General features: G+C 45.9%; 1 protein-coding gene across 13 annotated transcripts in view; it reads left to right on the plus strand.

Annotated features, from left to right (window-relative positions):
- Positions 1 to 18,996, plus strand: part of Ptprt (protein tyrosine phosphatase receptor type T) — a 1,081,821-nt gene that overhangs the window by 1,030,876 nt on the left and 31,949 nt on the right. For 8 of the 13 annotated variants that reach the window (XR_005976047.1, XM_041670836.1, XM_041670837.1 and 5 more), the window contains 7 exons: positions 5,529 to 5,565; positions 6,956 to 7,053; positions 9,737 to 9,796; positions 10,469 to 10,585; positions 11,807 to 11,961; positions 15,567 to 15,702; positions 17,584 to 17,733. Coding sequence is in view for 12 of the 13 variants with exons in the window: in XM_041670836.1 (XP_041526770.1) it covers positions 5,529 to 5,565; positions 6,956 to 7,053; positions 9,737 to 9,796; positions 10,469 to 10,585; positions 11,807 to 11,961; positions 15,567 to 15,702; positions 17,584 to 17,733 (753 nt within the window). In the remaining variant the exon portion in view is untranslated. The remainder of the gene's footprint in view (positions 1 to 5,528; positions 5,566 to 6,955; positions 7,054 to 9,736; positions 9,797 to 10,468; positions 10,586 to 11,806; positions 11,962 to 15,566; positions 15,703 to 17,583; positions 17,734 to 18,996) is intronic. The other 5 variants (XM_041670844.1, XM_041670845.1, XM_041670846.1 and 2 more) reach the window with 1 other exon arrangement.

Consider the following 18,996-nt stretch of genomic DNA (forward strand, 5'->3'; position numbering starts at 1 on the left):
TGGGTGAACACTCAGCCAGCAGATGCCAATCCAGGCTAGATTGGTTCCTTCCTTTTCTCCTTTCCCTTGATTATGGCTAGGTAGATGTGACTGTCCTAAGGGAGAGTACCCACATAGAAGCTTAGAAGCCTAAGTTGCTAGCACTATCTGGCCTTTGTTATGTGAATGGAAATACCCAGCAAAATCACATTCCTAAATATCCACTCAGCCCAGCATGGCCATTTGTTTGCCCCCAGTTATTCTTTGATATTCTCTGCTCTCCTTTGCTTTGTAGATGGTAGTGATTGTGCACTTGTGAGCATGGGTATAGTGTTCAGGGAAGGAGGAAACAGGGATTGATAGAATCCCCAGGGATGGCAGAAAGAAAGCAACCAGGGTGTCTCTGCTCTCTTCCTGCCTGGATAGCAGTTCCTCCATGGCAACCTTTCATCTGCATCTCCAGTTTCCCTCGGTTTGAGTTCTAATTCCTTCCAGGCCATCTCAGATCCCCAGTTCTTATGATTTCTGTTTTCCATTGTTCCTCTAGGACAGTGTCCTCAACCTGTGGGTCTTGAGCCCTTTGAGGGGTCAAATGACTCTTTCACACAGGTCGCCTAAGGCCATTAGAAAACACAGATATTTATATTACAATTCATAACAGTAGCAAAATTACAGTTATGAAGTGGCAACAGAAATAACTTTATGGCTGGGGGTCACCCAAACATCAGGACCTACATTGAAGGGCCACAGCATTGAGAAGGTAAAGAACAACTGAGCTACGGGCTCTGTGGGCTGCTGATCTTGAGGTTGACCTATGGTTCCTCTGTGCCATCACGCTTCCCTAGAACCTTTCAAATCAGTTCTCCATGTTGAAGCCCCTCAGTTCGTGATGCCCAGAGTGGTTTCCACTTTCCTACCTGACCCTGCGTAACAAAGGACCTGCTGTGTGACCAAGACCCGGGGCTAGAGCTTCAGTGGAGATAAAGAAGCTAGTCTCTGTGTCTGTAGCCCCCCAGATGACTTCAAAGGGAGCAATCCAATTCTGAGCAGCTCGTCTCCAGCAAGAGTGGGTTGCTCTAAGCATCCATTGGCCATGTCATTAGCTTTCCATTCTAGTAGTCATATCACAAATACCAAGAAGACGTCCCACTGTGTGCTAGAAATACTGACCTATCAGACAAGGATTCTGTCTGGTAAGAGGGGTCAGATGAGAAAAGATTCTTTCCTGGAACAGGGGCTGTTAGAGCAAAGCCTCAAGAGGGAGTCCAATGAAAGTTTGAAGGCGATGACAGCTCAGTCCTGCCTTAGAAAGTAACAAAGAACCAACTAGACAAGAAAGGGTTGTGGCTACCTAAGAATGAATGATCCCTCCTCGTGTACAAGTGTGTCACCTTAAGTAGTACCTCAGCCTAGCTAGATGAATGCCTCTAGGACCCATAGCCAGATGAGTAAGGTGGGACTCTCAAGGTTATGAAATGTACCCAGAATCCCACCCAAGGAAGTCAGAGGGGGGAGCTAGACTTTGAATCAAGAGTGCCAAACTCTGTTTCTTCCAGTAATAATAATCAATGACAGTGGTAGTAGGTTCTAAATGGGTCACTCCTGGCCCTACGATGTATGCTTGAAGCGAGTCAACTTACTAAGACTTCTTGGTGACACTTCAATGTAGTTCTTATCACTCCCACTTTGCAGATGGGGAAATGGAGACCTGGGGTAATTGAATAACTGGTCCAATGTCATAGAGATGTGGCACAACCTGGGTATGAACCATAGCTGAATGTCCCAGCTCAGTACTCTTTTTACCCCTGGTCCTTCATCTACTCCTAACGCCATCCACAGCGTGCATCTAGTGGACACTCATTTAGCACTTATTGATACGGGCTGGACTAGTTTCTTTCTTTCCTTCCCCACCTTGACTGTGGTCAGGTGGCCATGACAGTCGTAAGGATACAGCATATACATAGTCTTGTGTGCCCAGGTGGACATATTTATCTGGCATTTAATAGCTAAATGGAAACCCCCATCGAAATGATTTTTCCAGCTACTTACTCAATCTGCAGTAGAGTGAATGTCTGCGTACATGTAGAACTGAGAAATCTCCATGTAATATAGACAGCAAATGAAACTGCTTTGAATGCACATGACTCTGTACAGTGCCAGCACTAATCAGCGCTGTCCTGTTCTGTCATTACAAAGTCTTTTGCAAGCCTCTAAAAGACCAGGGATTGGGGCTTAAGAGCACTGCCCTAGGTCACACAGCTAGACTTTAATTCTCTGCAGAGCTGGAACACAGAAGAGCCCCCTCCCTTTCTGTGTAAGAAGTTGACTGTACAGACAGGCCAAATGTCCCTACCGCATGCTGTCCTAATGGGCAGTGTCAGGCCCTGAGCTGGCATCTCAGTGATTAGCATCAGGACTAATGAGACTGCAGTCGTGAATCTCATCCTTGTTGGGCCTGTTGTATACAGGCCTTTCTGATGGCTACCTTTGTAGCTCAGGATAACTGCCGTAGAGTATCAGGGTTCCAAGAGGAAACAAGCTGGCTCACAGGTCTTAACCGGGTAGAGTTTAACAAGTGCCTGGATATATCCTGAGATGGACTAACCAACCAGATTGTGTGGAGTAGCCTGTAGCTAGAGAAGGCAAAGCGATCAAGTTCAGTGGCTGGATAAGAGAATGGGTATAAAAGTAATAGCATTACTGTAAGGAGAGGACTGTCTTGCTCTTGCCAAGGAGAAGCTAACCCCTGCTAATGCAGCAAGGAAGAACCTAGAAGGGCATATGCCCCAACTTCCCATTGGCCTCTTAGCTTTCCCCTTCCCCTCCTACTTAGAAAATGCCCTCTGAATGCCTGAGGACATGGGAGCCTGCTCTATGGTTTATTTTGTCCCCTTTCATTGCTACAGAGCGAGTGTGGAAAAGACAATGGGGAAAGAGGCGAGACAAAAAGACACCAAACATAAAAGCACACTCTTAGAGTGTTAATCATGATGGGGCAGGTAGCAGGATAATCACAATTGTGAGCCTACCTGAGGCCTCCGTAGAACTATACTCTGTGATCTCCTGGGGATCCCTGAAAACCAACAATGGAGTGGGGGAAGCTATCTCGTCTTCACCGCTTTGTCCTACTCTTCAGCACAGCCCAAAGACAAGAAAGAGCTAGTCATCCAAGTTAGAGGACCTTCTCTATAATTGAATCTTGACAATTCATTAGAATGACTCTATTTGGATAATGAGCTGGATGAGGTCAACCTTGCCCGAGCCTCTGGAGGCCGCGGTATGCTGCCCTCTGAACCAGCCCACTGGCCTGTTTGTTTGCACACCCGAAAATGTATTAGCCACTTGAATCTGTTATAAATTACCAGCCTGGAAATAAATATCATATCTGGGTCCCCAGTAAGTAACAGATGCAGGAGTGTAGAGTGAGATAAATGCGTTTTGGTTGCAAACCTCTTTCCCATTGCTCACGGACAGATGGAGGCAGGCCCAGCGCTGGTTTGCAGTCAGTCTGTGTGCTGTGTAGGTGGGACTTAAATGAACTGGGAGTTCTTTTAAGGTTAAGAAGTTTTCTTCACTAGCTCTTGGCAAATCCCCAGAGGAGACCCAATTGAGCAACACATTTCCTTTTATCTCCATTGCTAAGGAATCGCTCTCATGGTTTAAAATTTTCCTCTTTGGGAACTCTGTGAGTTTCTTGAGTCTAGATCAGGTCTTTTTGCCCAGATGCGGCATGGGGGCAGGCATGTGGCACACGGGCATTCAGTGGGTCCCCAGGGGCTTCCTGGCCAGGCGGTCTAGTCAAGTCAACAATCGCCAGGTTCACTAAAAAGAGTGATTCACAAAGACATCTGACATCGACTTCTGGCTTTCACACATATTTACGCACATGCACTGATCACACATGCACTGATACCTCCACATACATGTGCATGCATACACGAACACATGCACACAAAATAGAAGAACAAAAAAATAAATCAGGAGTAGGAGAGGGAAGCAGACAGTCGCCTGGTGCTAAGCCTTCTGGACAGAAATGTGACCACTACTTCTGAAGAAAAGCTATAAGTCCATGGGCAATGGGGACATTAGTGGGAAGAATAGACAGACTACTGATGGCATGATGTGGGATTTCAGGAATATCAAGAGGCCCAGCCTAGAAGCTAATTAAACCACCACCTCATCAGAAAACATTCCTCTGGTCTATAGCTGAGTCAGTTCCCATGGGTGCTCTACGGAGCCCCCCATCTTCCCTTGGAGTTTCGTAACCCAGCTTGTAGATGTCTATGAGCTGCTCCAAAGCAGAGCCTACATCTGGCTGGCTCACTGTTGGGTTGCCATGCATTGTGCATAGCAGAATGTGCCCCTTTGATGCTTGCTGGTCAAATCTGAAATGATTGTGTAAACAAATGAAAGCACGAAATAGAGCCTCGGCAGGCCAGCCTCACAATGGATGTGTGAGTTTCTTGCCCAGAATTTTCTGCCATTAATTTCAAGTACATTTGAAATCTTTCAAACCCAGTTTCTTCCAAGGTCTTAGCCAATGCAAAACCAGACCCATGCATGCATCCCACTGACCAGCCTGTGCAGAAAGCTACACCTCGCTCCACGCTGTGTGTCTCATGACCCAGGAGAAGAAAAGGATAAAAGTTCTTAGTGCTGCTGTTTATGTGCCTGTGTTCACTGGGTCTCTGTGAAGCCCTGTGGAATCTCTCAAGGGGAAAGGAGACTCATGAGGAAGGAGTTACCTCTGTATCACAGAAGAGCCCATGTCTAAAGTCCTTGGTACTGAGGCTGAAACACAAGATGAGTATATTGCGGGAGCAGACACAACAAGAGGGCTGGGGAAAAAGTTCAAGATGAGGATGCTATTGTGTAGTTACTATAAGATGAAGCATTTAGACATTGCCATGCAAGTAATGCAGAGTCACTGCAGACTCAGATAAAAACAAAAACCTGACCAACTTGGGTGCATCCTGAGACGGCCCCTGCTGCAGGAAGCTTATGAGCTTCAGGAGTAAAAATGGGTTCTTGGAGGACACCAGGAGGTTGAAGCTATGGTCCAGGCCAGCAAAGACTTTGAGAACAGCTGATGAGGGAGATGGCAGAAGAGAGTAGACACAAGAAACCTCATCATTCTGAATTCTGGGGAGCTATTTTCTGTTCCCAAACCTACTCAAAAGACCCCAGAATCTAAGTCTCCTATCCAGCCTGCATAGCCCTGTCCATCTTGACTTGGAATTACAGATGTGCCTTTCCATCTGTTTGCTCATGGAGGAGAGCTCAGTTACTAACATGGGAGGACTCACCTCTGCAGCAACCCTAACAGAGAGGCCGGGGAAGAAGGGGCTGACACAGGCTCTGCATCAGCATATATAGTATAAGAGGCCACACCCCAGTATGCGGGTAACCACAAGCTGTAGGACTTCCTACAGCAATTCCCATTTTGCCTATGAGACCACCAGGTAGCTAGACAGAGATGTGTCTTAATATTATGCTGTTTCCAAGCTTTGAATGGAAACCCTTGGTTGTGTTTTCTTCCTATTTTCCAGGGGTACCACCGTCCCCGGCACTACATTGCAACCCAAGGTAAGTGTCTTGGAGTGACTTCAAGGTTATCTAGGAAGAGGGATTTTTTAAAATCAGGGTAAGCCTTATTATCTACTCTTCCTCTCTCTGTTATCCCAACACTCTTTGTCCACTAAATGGTCTGGCTTCTCCTGAAGGAAGGGGATTAACTTTTGCAGACAGGGAAGCCAGAGAGACAGGGCAGCAGAGCCTCCACCAGTCTTTGAAGAGCAAGGAGAGGACATGTTTGACCTAGACTTTCAGCAGAAATGGTTGTCACTAGGAAATATTATTCAGAGGGAAGGGACCACGTGTGGGGTGACCAGAGAAAAGCCTCAGTGGGTACCCAGAAGACATTCCCATCCCTCCAGTGAGTGCAAGTCCACAAGAGAGATGCAGCCCATTGCCCCGGGAAGCAGTGTGGCAGTATGCTATCAGAAGGTTTAAAAATAATGATGCCTTTTGCAGCCTCCTGGGGGAAGTCCTGCAGATAATTATATGTGTGGACCTTGACACATATCAAAAGCATTCTTCACAATGTTATCGTGTCATCTGCAATAGGAAAAAGTGAAAAAATCCTAAATGCCCAATAGCAGACAGGTTGTTAAATAACGTATGGCATCTCCATGTTGTAGAAAGGGCTGTAGCTTTGAAATATATTATTTTTGATGATATGAAAATAGACTTATAATAAACCTGGTGCTTATTGCAGAAAATGTATATGTACAAGCAAAACACAGAAAAATGCTATTCAAATTTTCTTTCAAATGCATGAATTGCTTTTGTAATTTTAAAATTGATAAAGACCCAGGATATTAAGAATTGTTTCCTAGGAAATTGCTTTGGACTGTCATATCCTATCTCCTATTCCTTGGTTTTTCCACCCTGTTCCTTTTTTTTCTTTCTTTTGTACTTTCTGTGCTTTAATCCTCTCCTTCCTGGTCAAACTTCAGATTATTGTCTCCGACATTTGTCAAGCTCAGAACTCAGGACCCTCTTGCTTTTGGCAGCTCTACCCTCCCTACCCTGGCTCCCTGCATCTCTCATCGAGATCCCACTGTCTAATCTCTGCAACCCCACCTGCCTTGGACACGATAGTCCAGATAAAGTAGTGGATCCGGAAAAAGTGGAGCTGCTGGGCTGAGCATGAGGGTGAGGGCAAGGGTGAGGCGGATGCTGCAGACCACAGATACCAGAAAAGTGGGGTTTTTTTTCTCTTATCTGTGCTCTGCTCTGCCCCCAACAAATTCACACCTCCAGCCTCAGTCTTAACTCCCTGGTGTTTCACTTAGGTCCCCCAGCATCACTCTTGCCCACCTAGGTTGAACCCTGATTAAACAGTCGAGAGGCAAACCACTCAGCATCCACTTGTACCCACAGCCTCTAACCCCATCGTCTTCTCTGTTGCCAGGTCCAATGCAAGAGACTGTGAAGGACTTTTGGAGAATGATCTGGCAGGAAAACTCTGCTAGCATCGTCATGGTCACAAACCTCGTGGAAGTGGGCAGGGTAAGCGTCTCCTTCAGTCGTGTGGGCAGAGGGTGGTGGAGATACACCCTGGGGTGCCTGCTGTCTGCGCTTTGCCACCAGCTTCCTAAGCAGTACCGCACCTTTATGGCAGCCTATAGGGATGGGAGATTCCTTACTCTATTTCACATATGAGCAGTGTTCTACTCCTTCAAGTCTCCCATCCCATTTCTATCCTCTCTCTCCACTGATAACGTCATCTCATGCATTTTGAGGAAATTAAAGCCATCGGGCGGGAACTCTCTCACCAACACATCCCAAACCTATAAACTTACTCGTATCTGCAGCCATATTCACAATGTTCCCTTCTGCTCTCAGGTGTAGCCGTGAGAAAAGGGCTGTTTCTATTGATTCCAAAAGGCTGGATACTGGCCATTTGTTATGACCAAGCCCAACATGACAAACACTAAGTTTCTGCCCTTGATAGGTGACCCTCTGAGAGGTCACTGCAAGCCCTTCCTTGTTCACCTCCCTTCCTCGTCTTTTAGCCCAACATTCTTTTTCCTGGCCTTGCCTAAAAGAAGAGAATGAACTTGTACTAGCAAAGAAGCCAGAGGGACGGGGCAGGAAAGCAACCAAAAGTCCCCGAGAAGCAAGGAAGTGACACATTCAGCTCTGAAGGGAGGCTGCAGGGACCTGTCACTAGGATATATCGTTAGGAGGAAAGGAACCAGGCAGGGCAGATCAGACGTATTAATATCCTCAGGCGCAACCCAACAAGGCTCAGAGATTTTCTCATATTCCCTTTTCATTTGAAATATAAGAAGACTCTTCTTCATTGCTGAATTATTTCACCTCAGCATGTGAATATGCTCAGTAATTTCCATCTCAGAAGGACAAAAACCACCACCAAATGAGTCACAAAACAAAAACTAAAACCATGAGCCTGCTAAAGGGAGGGGCGGGATGGGGGAGGACTGATAGCAGTAATAGAAAGGCAGGGGAGGGAGAGTAATCTGAATAAATCATATTTGTGTACAAAATTGTCAAATAGCAAAGTTAAGGACTAAAACACTATTAGAAACATTTTTAAAGCCAAACAAAGGTACCTTCCCTGTTCTCGTGTTTCTGCTGCATCTCAAGGACTCAGAGGCTTTGTGTCTCCTCTCGGGTCTCCTCTATCCACCTCAACATGGCAGGTCTCTCCATTCCACCAGGGAAACTGTCAGCATCACTGCCTTGGTGTTGACAAACCCAGGCTCCACATCTCTCTTCATCTGTCTTCTCCCAGCAGCATCTCACCCTCTCCAGCCTGCTCTTCCTCCCCTGACCCTGAAACCTCATCAGGGTTCAGGCCTCTGTCTCTCTCCGTTCTATCTAGAATGGGTCTAGGTTGTCCTTAGCCAGAGCTTAGAAATGGGACCACTGTTTCCAACCTCGCCTCTGCCTCTTTGATTAACTGTGGCCTGTGGGTGGATGGGTGGGCTGCACTGGAGAAAGCCAATGTACAAATATCTAGACTCAACGGACTCCCATACTGTAGACAAACTACACAAGAGTGGTCGTCAGGTCAGTTTTTATAGATGATCTGGAGAAAGTGTCCTGGTCACAGAGGTGCAGAAGAAAAGGGCTGTCACAGTGTACTGAAAGAGCATGGACCTTAATAGAGGATCAGGGCCAAGTGTGACTTTATCCTTGCGCTTTTACCTCTATCTGGCCCTATTACCCCATTTTACAGATGAGGCGTGGGTGCCAAGGGGTAAAGACATGAACCAATTAGCTCTCTTCTCACTCTTGACACTCATCCTAGTATTTGTAACCCCATGTTCAGACTGCACCCACTGTTCAGACAGCTCCTGCTGTTCAGCTGCCTCCACCCAGGGACCGCAGCTCCAGAGGGAAGCAAAGGAAGCCCAGAGTTTGAGAACTCCAGCACATTCCATATCCTGAAACAAATTCTCCCCGTGATGGGGCAGTGGACTGTGGATTGAAACTGGGCTTGCAAGGGGGAGAAGGTTCTTAATGTAACTCCTGCGAATGGCCAACTAACACACTACAGTGTATTCACTCGCAATGATTGTGCAAGGCGATGTTCTTAGTTATGACACAGACAGTTGGGTGTGGTCCTCACTCCATCCCTTGGCAGCTGTTGACTCTGAGCAGGTTCCTTGGTTTCCCCATGTTTAAATCCTCATCTGTAAAATGTGGGTGAGCATACCATCTAAGGTTATAGTGACATCAGATTAAAACAATATATACAAATAAGTCAAAGAACACTTATAGCAGGCAGTGCTAGACAAGGTAAGTATCGGCTCTCATTAGCCAAAGGAATCTAAGGCTTTCCATGAGGGTCTTAGCTCTAAAGTCTTAGAATCAAGCAATATTCTGCAAACCCTGGTGTGCTCTCCGTGTTTCCCTAAGTGGGTTCCATGGGATGCTAGTCTGCAGGCTGGCTAGTGAGCAGAGGGTTCCATGGTTAAATATGTTTGGGAAATGCTGTGTCCTCTGTCCCTGTTGGAGAGTCCTAAGATATTTAACAGCATTAGTGCTTCTGAGGATCTAAGTCATGTTTTAGCAAAGCAGCTTGTTTAACTTTGTTGAAACAGCATTTCCCAAACTCATTTGACCACAAAACCTTTTTGTGTTTGTTTTGTTTTGTTTCTTGTTTTTTGTTTTTGTTTTATTTTTTTGTTTTGTTTTGTTTTGTTTACCTAACACCTATTAGCACCCAGCGGAACACACTGTGGGAAATGCCACGCTAGGCCGTGCGTCGTCCCCCGGAATGGTAATAACACTTTTGCTATTTTAAAGGGGGAAAACCATGATTTCTTTTGCTCTCTGTGGAACTTAGAGTCTAACGTGGGGACTGCTTGCTGGTAGCATAGGTACCCACTGCTAGGGCAGAGAGCGGTGGCACATCTTCCCTTTGAGCTCAGGACTGTCTGTCTCTTCCCCAGCAAAGAGCCTTTCTCCTTCCACTCCCCAGTGACCACCACTTTATAAAGACCCTCTCCTCAACCCTTCTGCTTCTACCTCCTCGCTGGTACTTCTCATCCTTGCTCAGAAAATAATGCTCAGCATCCCCGTGCTGACACAGTAGGAAATGACCACGTCACCATCTCCAGTACTATTATTCATCGGCTACGTGGGCATGATACGCCTCCCGTCTTATCTAGCTCTTTCTCATGGCTTAGGGTAGCAATGCACTAGAAAACCACCAGGAGCTGTAAGTGAAGAAACCTCTGTCATTTGTAATGGCCCCAGTGACTCTGGCAGTGAGTTAGGTCCAGTGTCGTTTGCTGATCCCTGACCACTGAGCGCCCCATGGGCTGAAATGCCTCCAAAGTCACCCTTGGGTTTATATGGATGGGGAAAACCAAAGGAGTTGACTTCTCGTGTTTGGCACTGTTTATGCATTCTCTTCCCTATCCTTTCCCTGTCTCTCACTTGGCCACAGGTAAAGTGTGTGCGATACTGGCCAGATGACACAGAGGTCTATGGAGACATTAAAGTCACCCTAATTGAAACAGAGCCCCTGGCAGAATATGTCATTCGCACCTTCACAGTCCAGAAGGTAAGTTTCCCTTTCTGTGAGTACTCCCTCTTCCAAGTCAGTTGATGGGGCTACTCATCCAGATAGTGGAGACCAAGGGTCTGGTTCGTACCCAGCCACACATTTGACATGATAAACAGAATGGTAATCAGAGTTGATATTGTCATGTAGTGGATTCATCAATTAGCGAGAGAAACAGACTTCAACAGACAATACAGTAGACTAAGGGATATATTGTGATAAGAGCCATAAGGGACCAAAGGATGGAGAGAGGACCTACAGAAGCACCATTACATAGCCCTAAAACTGAAGTGGCTTGTAGAATGCAGAAAATTGGGGGCTGAAAAGGCTCCAGTCAAGGAAAGCATGGGAGGAATAATATCCTTGGCCAAGTGTCAAGAACATAGCGTGGTGGGCAAAAAGAAGCCAGCATTTTCCAGGCTGGGAATCTAGCCAGCATTTCAACCAGGGCAATTTGGTTTTCTGGTGGGTATCTGTCCCTGTCTGAAGGTGTCAGAACATCACAGCTTGAGAGAGGGTGTTTTGTTACTGACACCTAGTGGGTGGAGGCCAGTAGTGCTGCTAGAGAATCCACAACACACAGGATAAAGTCAAAAGAGTGACTGGGACATCACCAATACTTAATATAAATGCCAGCTTTTATTTTCACTACTGCATTCCCAGGCCTCAGTCAAGGAGGCCTCTTCTAAGAAGCCTTCCCAGGTTTCTCCTCCCCTCTAATCTTGTTAGATAATTCCTTTGTACACTCTGGTCAGATGATCGACATAGGAGTCTCCCTCTTCCTCACCCAGTGGAGCCATGAGCTATTCCAGGGGCAGGAGCTGTGGCTTAAATTATCCCTTCCTAGTGCCTAGCGCATGTCCAGGAAAAGATGGCCCTGGGTGAGTATCACTTAACTTGAGATGAACAATAAAGTTGATGTTTCATAGCACCAGCTAAGAATTGCTCTGAATGTCTGCAAGACATGCAAGCAAAGTTCTCATATACATAAAAATAAATAAGTTAATTAACTTTTAAAAGGTTCTTCAAAAAATGACTGGTTTCACATTTCCAGAAGTAACTGAGCTCTTGTGAGCTAACACCCATTAACCCAGCGAGGGCCTCCTTTCCCCATGCAGCAGAGAGGACCATTCCTCAGTACCACAGCCCCTACTCCCCCATGGAGCTCAGGGGGTACATGAGGGCATCAGGTGGAGGAACAGAGTCCCTTTCTCTCCTCAGAAAGGCTATCACGAGATCCGGGAGCTCCGCCTCTTCCACTTCACCAGCTGGCCTGACCATGGTGTTCCCTGCTATGCCACAGGCCTTCTGGGCTTCGTCCGCCAGGTCAAGTTCCTCAACCCCCCAGAAGCCGGGCCCATAGTGGTCCACTGCAGGTGAGTCAGTCCTCCATTCCCATTCTGCAATCAGCTGTACCTCCGGATTTGTTCTCCATACTGTCCCATGGCTTTTGTTTCTTCCTTTAAGATTCCTCCTCCTATAAACCAGAACCCAGCCACCTTCTGAGAAGACCTGGGTCCCTAGTGGCAGTAGGGGTTATGTTACCATTATGAATGTTGTCCCAGAGACACAGTTGGACTCAGCAGCACCTGCCATGCCTGCTATGTAGATCTGGCCAAATTATTTCACTTCCCACCCAAGCTTGAGAATTGAACAGTACCCTCTTACCATTCCCATTTTACAGATGGGGAAACTAAGGCACGGACATGAGAAAGAGGTGGGAAATGTCAAGCCTGGGACAGTTGACATGTTCTTTGGGGCTTCCTAGCAGCAACCTGGCATGGGATATCTTGGTATAAGCATGCATCTCTTCGCTTCCACTATTTTTAAAATCAATTGCTGGCCTGCAGGGTCCCTAATAGAGAGCAAGTGGTCAGCATCAGCTTTCCCTTATTACAGAGACGGGAAATTTTCAGCTTTGACCTAGAAAGTCACATTGAACATAAGTGGCATTGAATCCTCCTAAATGGAGATGAAGTATTGTGTCAAGGGCATTTAGAATTGGAGGAAGGTAGATGTCCAGACCTGAAGGCCAAAGAGTCTGTATTCCCCTCCTTCCTACGCCTCTCTATTTCAGTATGTCCTTGAGCTCAGCATGTCTTCTTCTACCTTGAATGCTCAGGCCGTCTCATCCTTCCTGACAATGTCTGTGTCCGCCAAGAAGTCAGGGAAGACACTATGCATGTCTCAGACCCAGCCCCTCCCTGTGTGAAAATCTCCCACACAGCATCCCTTTGTGTTCTCCACAGTCGTGGAGACACATCCACATTTCAAAGGTAGAAACCTCTGCACTGTCTGGATGTTTGCCATGGATTTTCTGCTTTGCCCTTCATCGTAAGCACAGAGGAAAAGGTGCATTTGTGTTGAAGCCCGATATCCCCAACTGCAGGCGGAGTTCAGGAGGAAGAGAGGAAAGGAGATGATGGCAAATATTCACCAGACCCTCTGCCACGTGCAGTACTGTGTGTGATGGCCTGTGCCTGCATCTCCATAACAAGACACTGTAAAGCATCTAAGCAAAGTGGTACCTACTCCTGGAGCTGTTATGGTTTGGCTAATGCACACTAAGTGTCTGAAAGAATTCTTAACATAATAAGCCCTTAAATCCACCACTCTTGCTGCCTCTTAAGGTCATCCAGCACCCCAGGTGGGGTTAACAAATTCTTTCAGACAGGAAATGTGTCTTGCTCATCTTCCTATGCCTACTCTTAATCTTGGCATCCAGGGCATCATGGATGCTCTGTAAATATTTGTGGATTACAAGTAGCCAGGCACAAAACTGAGCAATTTACATGCATTATACTTCTAAAATATAATGTAATGCAATTTACGTATATTGTACTATTAATACTAAGAGGTATACGGCCACTTTTATTTTATGAATGAGAACAGTGAAACCCATAGAGATGAAGTCATTTGTCCAAGGTCACACAGTTAGTCAGTAACAGAGCCAATATTTAATCTCAGGGATCTCAAATATCACGTGTCTAACTACTGTCTTATTCTAGGAAAAAAATACACACACACACACACACACATACACATATACATACACATGAATACACACACATACCCACACAAATACATACACATATATACACACATACACACACATACACATTTATACACACATACACATATACATACACATGAATACACACACACATACACATATACATACACATGAATACACAAACATACCCACACAAATACATACACATATATACACACACATACACATTTATACACACACATATACATACACATGAATACACAAACATACCCACACAAATACATACACATATATACACACATACACATTTATACGCACTACATATACATGAATACACACACACAGCTTAGACTTTTCAAAAACTCTTCTAGGAGGCACGAACTGAGACTCACAAACACCAGACACCTTACTCTCTCATACTGTAGACCTTACTCTCGGATACACTAGCCTAGATTGAAAACTAGTGATGCTGCTTCATTCCCATGTGATATGTTGAAGATGCGGCTTGGGGAACAGATGAGTGTGTGTGTGTGCGCACGCGTGCACGCATTTTAGTAGACCTCTTCCCAGGCTCCTGAACCCATTCTATTGAGTCCCTTTTAAATGGGTCTGGAGTGCACTGGGGACAGGTATTTTGAGGCATGAGTAAGGCAAGCTCCACTCAGTTCAAGCCATGGTGGTTTATCAGTGAAGACTGCTCCCAAGGGTTTGGTTTCCAGATCACTAATGTGCGGGTCCCTGCTGGCCTAGGCTTCTTGGACCTATCAGCCAGTGATGCTTTTGTATTTTATTCCATCCATTTCCTTGCATTTCCTTTGATTTCTGCGTTGTTCAACAAAGACGTTTGTTTCCATGGGGTAAGTAAAGGGTGAAACCACTGCCAATGTGGACTTCCTTGACTCTCTGCCCTCCTTTCCATTCCAAAACTGTGCACAGTGCAGGCCAGTGTTTTATGATTCAGCCCTATTGTTTGATAACCCAGAGTTGATCTGGGGAGATCTGGCTGTGCTCCAGAGGTTCTTGTGAAATCCTCTTGCCATTTTCTGTCTGATCCTATTAAAGCAAGTCAGTAATCAGAAGCTGATCATATGTCAGAGAACCTGGTGCCTGATGAGGATCTCGAGATGATGATGTGCCTGGCTCATGTCCCTGAGGAAGTCAGCACAAATGGGTCAAGTGCAAGGCCTTGAATAGGGGACACCAGATCAGCTCTCTGCCTTTGACACAGCTCGGGCTCTCTGATCTCTGCTCTCTCACTCATGTCTTCCCTATAACCTCTGCCCTCTTCTTAGTTCTGTCTACCAACCCATTTGCTGACATGAAAAAGGGCACATGAAAGAAGAGGAGAGAAAGGGAAAAGACATATTTACCAGGAAGGTTCTAGTATGCCAGGCATTAATAAGTGTTTTACACTGTACCACCTGGACTATATCCATTAGATATGGAGCCTACAGGCACACCTACTATGAAATCTTGCATTACACGTTATAAATCTTATTAAGAAAGGTAGTAGAAATTCTAGACTGCCTGGGGGAACGCTCGGCTCTCCCATTTGCCGGCTCTATGACGTCAGGCTCTAAGCTCTCTGTGCCTCAGCTTCTCACCTATGAAATAGGGTAAGACATGTCTCTATCCCCTCATAGGGAAGTCCATAGACATATTGGTAAAGCACAACAATTAATTAATTGTAAGCACTTAATTAATTGTAAGCATTTGCTAAGTAAGTACAATAAAGTAAATCCCCCAAAACAACCACAGTGGTAAACATTACTCTCCCATTTAATAAAGAAAATTGTGATCACTTGTTCAGCATAGCCGAGGAATTTGGAGGTTCCAACCCTTCCCTCTGACTTCTACAATACACAGTCTTTTACCAAGGCTTTCGAGACAGGGTTAGGTGGTAGGGGCCTTGTCACCCTATTTCATCCCATCTTTAGATCCCTAACACACAGCAAACTTCTCTTCCAGTGCTGGAGCCGGGAGGACTGGCTGCTTCATTGCTATTGACACCATGCTCGACATGGCTGAGAATGAAGGGGTGGTGGACATCTTCAACTGCGTGCGTGAGCTGCGGGCACAGAGGGTCAACCTGGTGCAAACAGAGGTTAGTCCTAGGGCACCCAGTCAGCTAGTTTACTGATAGCTTGGCCAAAGAGAAGCGTGGTAGGACAGAGGCTCAGTAGTGGAGAAGTCATACAAAAAGGATGTACCTTCACAAGTATTAGTACAGAATGAATACGTAGCTTGCTCTGGTGAGATGTCCCAGCCAATCCTGAGAGTCTATGGTGCACAAACTTTTGGTAGCAATAACTGTTGAATCCTCTATCTCTGCAGTCATCCAAGTAAGACTGAATGGCAGTTGTCAGGTATAATAGTCTAGCCTTTGGTGCAGGGATGGAGAGGAAGAGGGAGTACTGGTACTGATGGAATGCCTGCTCTGTGCCAAGCGCCCAGTCATTCCTTGATGGAAATAGCTTCATCAACAAAGTACACTTCTTTAAGGTTTATTTATTTTATTTTATGTGTCTGAGTGTTTTGCCTTTATGTATGTAAGTGCACCACATGAGTGCCTGATGCTCACAGAGGTCCAAAGACTCTGTTGGAACTCCTAGAGCTGGAGTGACCATAGTTATGAGCCACCATGTAGGTGCTGGGAACCAAACCCTGGTCTTCACTAAGAGCAGCAAGTCCTCTTTACTACTGAGCCATCTCTCCAGCCCAAAGTTCCTGAGAACTTTGACTTGACCTAGGGGCTATGGATTGCTAGAGAGGCATATACAACCCTTAACCTCGAGGAAAGGCAGATGCCCAGGTTCCTTTCTGTCTAGCTAGAGAGCCCAGTCTCTGAGGATAATGTAAGTTAGGCTGTCTGAACTGTTGTCACCTACAGTGGGCCAAGAAATGCACATTATTGTGTCTAGGATCCTTCCCCTACTCTTCACATCCCATGGTATGTCTCCTTCTCACATCTCCACTCTATCCGTGGGAAGGACATCAAGAAATTATATACTAAGTCTTCATATGGATGAAGACCAAGTGGTTTGTCCTGAACCACTCTCTCTTGTTAATCAGGTTTTCTCTCTATCCCACTCCTGAATGCCTTGGGTTGTTGTTCGTGCATTGGGTTCACCTTTTGGTTCTAGTAAAAACTGTGGATGTCCTAGCAGATCTAGAAGCCGTGGGAGCTGCACTCGTACCAGCCCTGACATCCGTGGCTCTAGGTACAGCAGTCCCTGCAATGCTCATCGAAAGCTTCATCACACTGGACTCTGCTGCAGGCTCTGAGAAGCTCACAGGCTAATTCCCAAGCCTATAACACTAGAGCCAAGATGACTGCACTATCTGTGCTTAAGGCCATGCCTGTAGAGGACAGTTAAAGTAGGCAGAGTCCGACACATGACCCTCACTGTCGGGCATGGAGACATACTTAGATATAAATATATCAAGATAAGTTCAAATAAAACACTTTATTTAAAAGGGTCAAATTTTTGTTGAATGATGCGCAACAAATACTTATAAAGACCCACAATTAACAATAAACTTATGTTCAGTAGATTTAAAGGCATTCTGGTGGTTGAGTGGGAAGTGGGATGGGAAGGAAGTGAGAGAACACTAAATATGCTCCAGGAAGTAGGAAGAAAGTCCTCCCCAAAGAAAAGCAGGTTTTCTGCAGCAAGCGGCTTCTGGATGAAAGCTGGGAACATGAGCAGAACCTCCAGGGCGGCTACAGTGACATGTGCTCGAGTTTCTCATTCTTATCAGTGGCTCAGCTGTTCCATCTTATACACGGGCAAAAACGCTCCATAGCTCAATCACCGTGAAACACGGTGACTTAGACCTTTGGGTTACAGGATATAAAACTAAGGATTCTGCAGAATAAATCATGTCCTTTTCTCATTGCTACAAGATTCATTCGATGTGGACAAAATGCTCGCAAACAGCGGTCCTCACCTGGAGCGCTCTTCCCCTCCTCTTGACCTTGCAGGAGCAGTATGTGTTCGTACATGACGCCATCCTGGAAGCATGCCTCTGCGGCAATACCGCCATCCCTGTGTGTGAGTTCCGTTCTCTCTACTACAACATCAGCAGGCTGGACCCCCAGACTAACTCCAGCCAGATCAAAGATGAGTTTCAGGTATGGGCAAAGCCAAGGTCCAGGGACTTAGCTGCTCTGTGATGTCCTAACAATGTTCCATCGTCTGGACGACTTATATATGCTTCTGGAAGCAGTGAAGCCCAAAAGCAAACAGCCAGCAAATCTAGTATCTGGGGAGGGCTCAGACATCAATGTAGTTTGTGAGTGGCTGCGTCCTTAGAGTTTCATATGGTGGAAAGCGGAGAAGCAAACATGCAAACACTTGTGTGTCTTTCCATAGGGACACTGATCCCATTCATGAAGACTCCACACTGATGATGCAATTACTTCCTACAGCCCCCACCCCCTCCTCATCTGCCCCATTGGGAGCTGGTATAGTAGCATCTGTGTGCGGGGAAATGTATGCATTCAATCTATAGCAATGACCCAAGCAACTTAATTCACATTGTGGGCCTTTCTTGATGAGATTGATGTGTGTGTGTGTGCTTTCAAGCCTAAAGTGCCCAGCAGCTGTGGAGAGCTTTTCACACCATCAGATTGCACAGTCATTAGCAACTATTAGCCAATCACTCAATGACGGCTGACACTTGTTTTTGTGCTGTGATTATGCTATTGAACTGAGGTCTTGGTTAATTCTTGTTGATGTTGTGGAATGGACAGAAGTTTACGCACTGATGTTGGTGTGAATTTCAAGCTTCTTTGACTCTGGAGAGACTGTACCCACCCCCACCCCCGCCCCAGTGTTCTCTCCACAAATTCTTTAAACCCATCATCTGGCCTTGGGTGCTTGTTGGAAATGAAGATTCTTGGGTCCCACCCAAATCTACTGAATTAGAACGTGCAATTTAACAGGATCTCAGGGGCATTTATTTATGTGTAAGATAAGCTTTTAACTATCTTACAGCATGGCTCAGATATGGCAGATTCACACGTTGGAATCCGGATGGTCAAAACTAAAGCTCTGATTTGAGAGGCCCAGATATAAATGACTGAGCAGAGAACTAAAGACCTGAACATGGATCACCAATAAATGCTAGAATTCAGACCTTTATCCATGGCCAAAACCTGAGTAATGGAGCTGTAAGAACTGGGCAGGAAGAAACAAGCAAATCCCAGGCTCAAAGTTTTCCAGTCAGGCTAATATTTTAGGAATCATTTAAACAAATAATCTTTGTTGTCTCAGAGACAGCATGCCAAGTGACAGAGAGAGGAAAGGCACAGAACCCTGGTCATTGCACACAGGACCTTCTATTGGCTGGAGCAGCCATGGTCCCTCACTGGGTGAGAACTTGCTCTACAGAG

This window comes from Microtus oregoni, unplaced genomic scaffold (genome assembly GCF_018167655.1).
Source record: "Microtus oregoni isolate MIOR12 unplaced genomic scaffold, Mior012 000020F_ref0000438, whole genome shotgun sequence".
NCBI lineage: Eukaryota > Metazoa > Chordata > Mammalia > Rodentia > Cricetidae > Microtus > Microtus oregoni.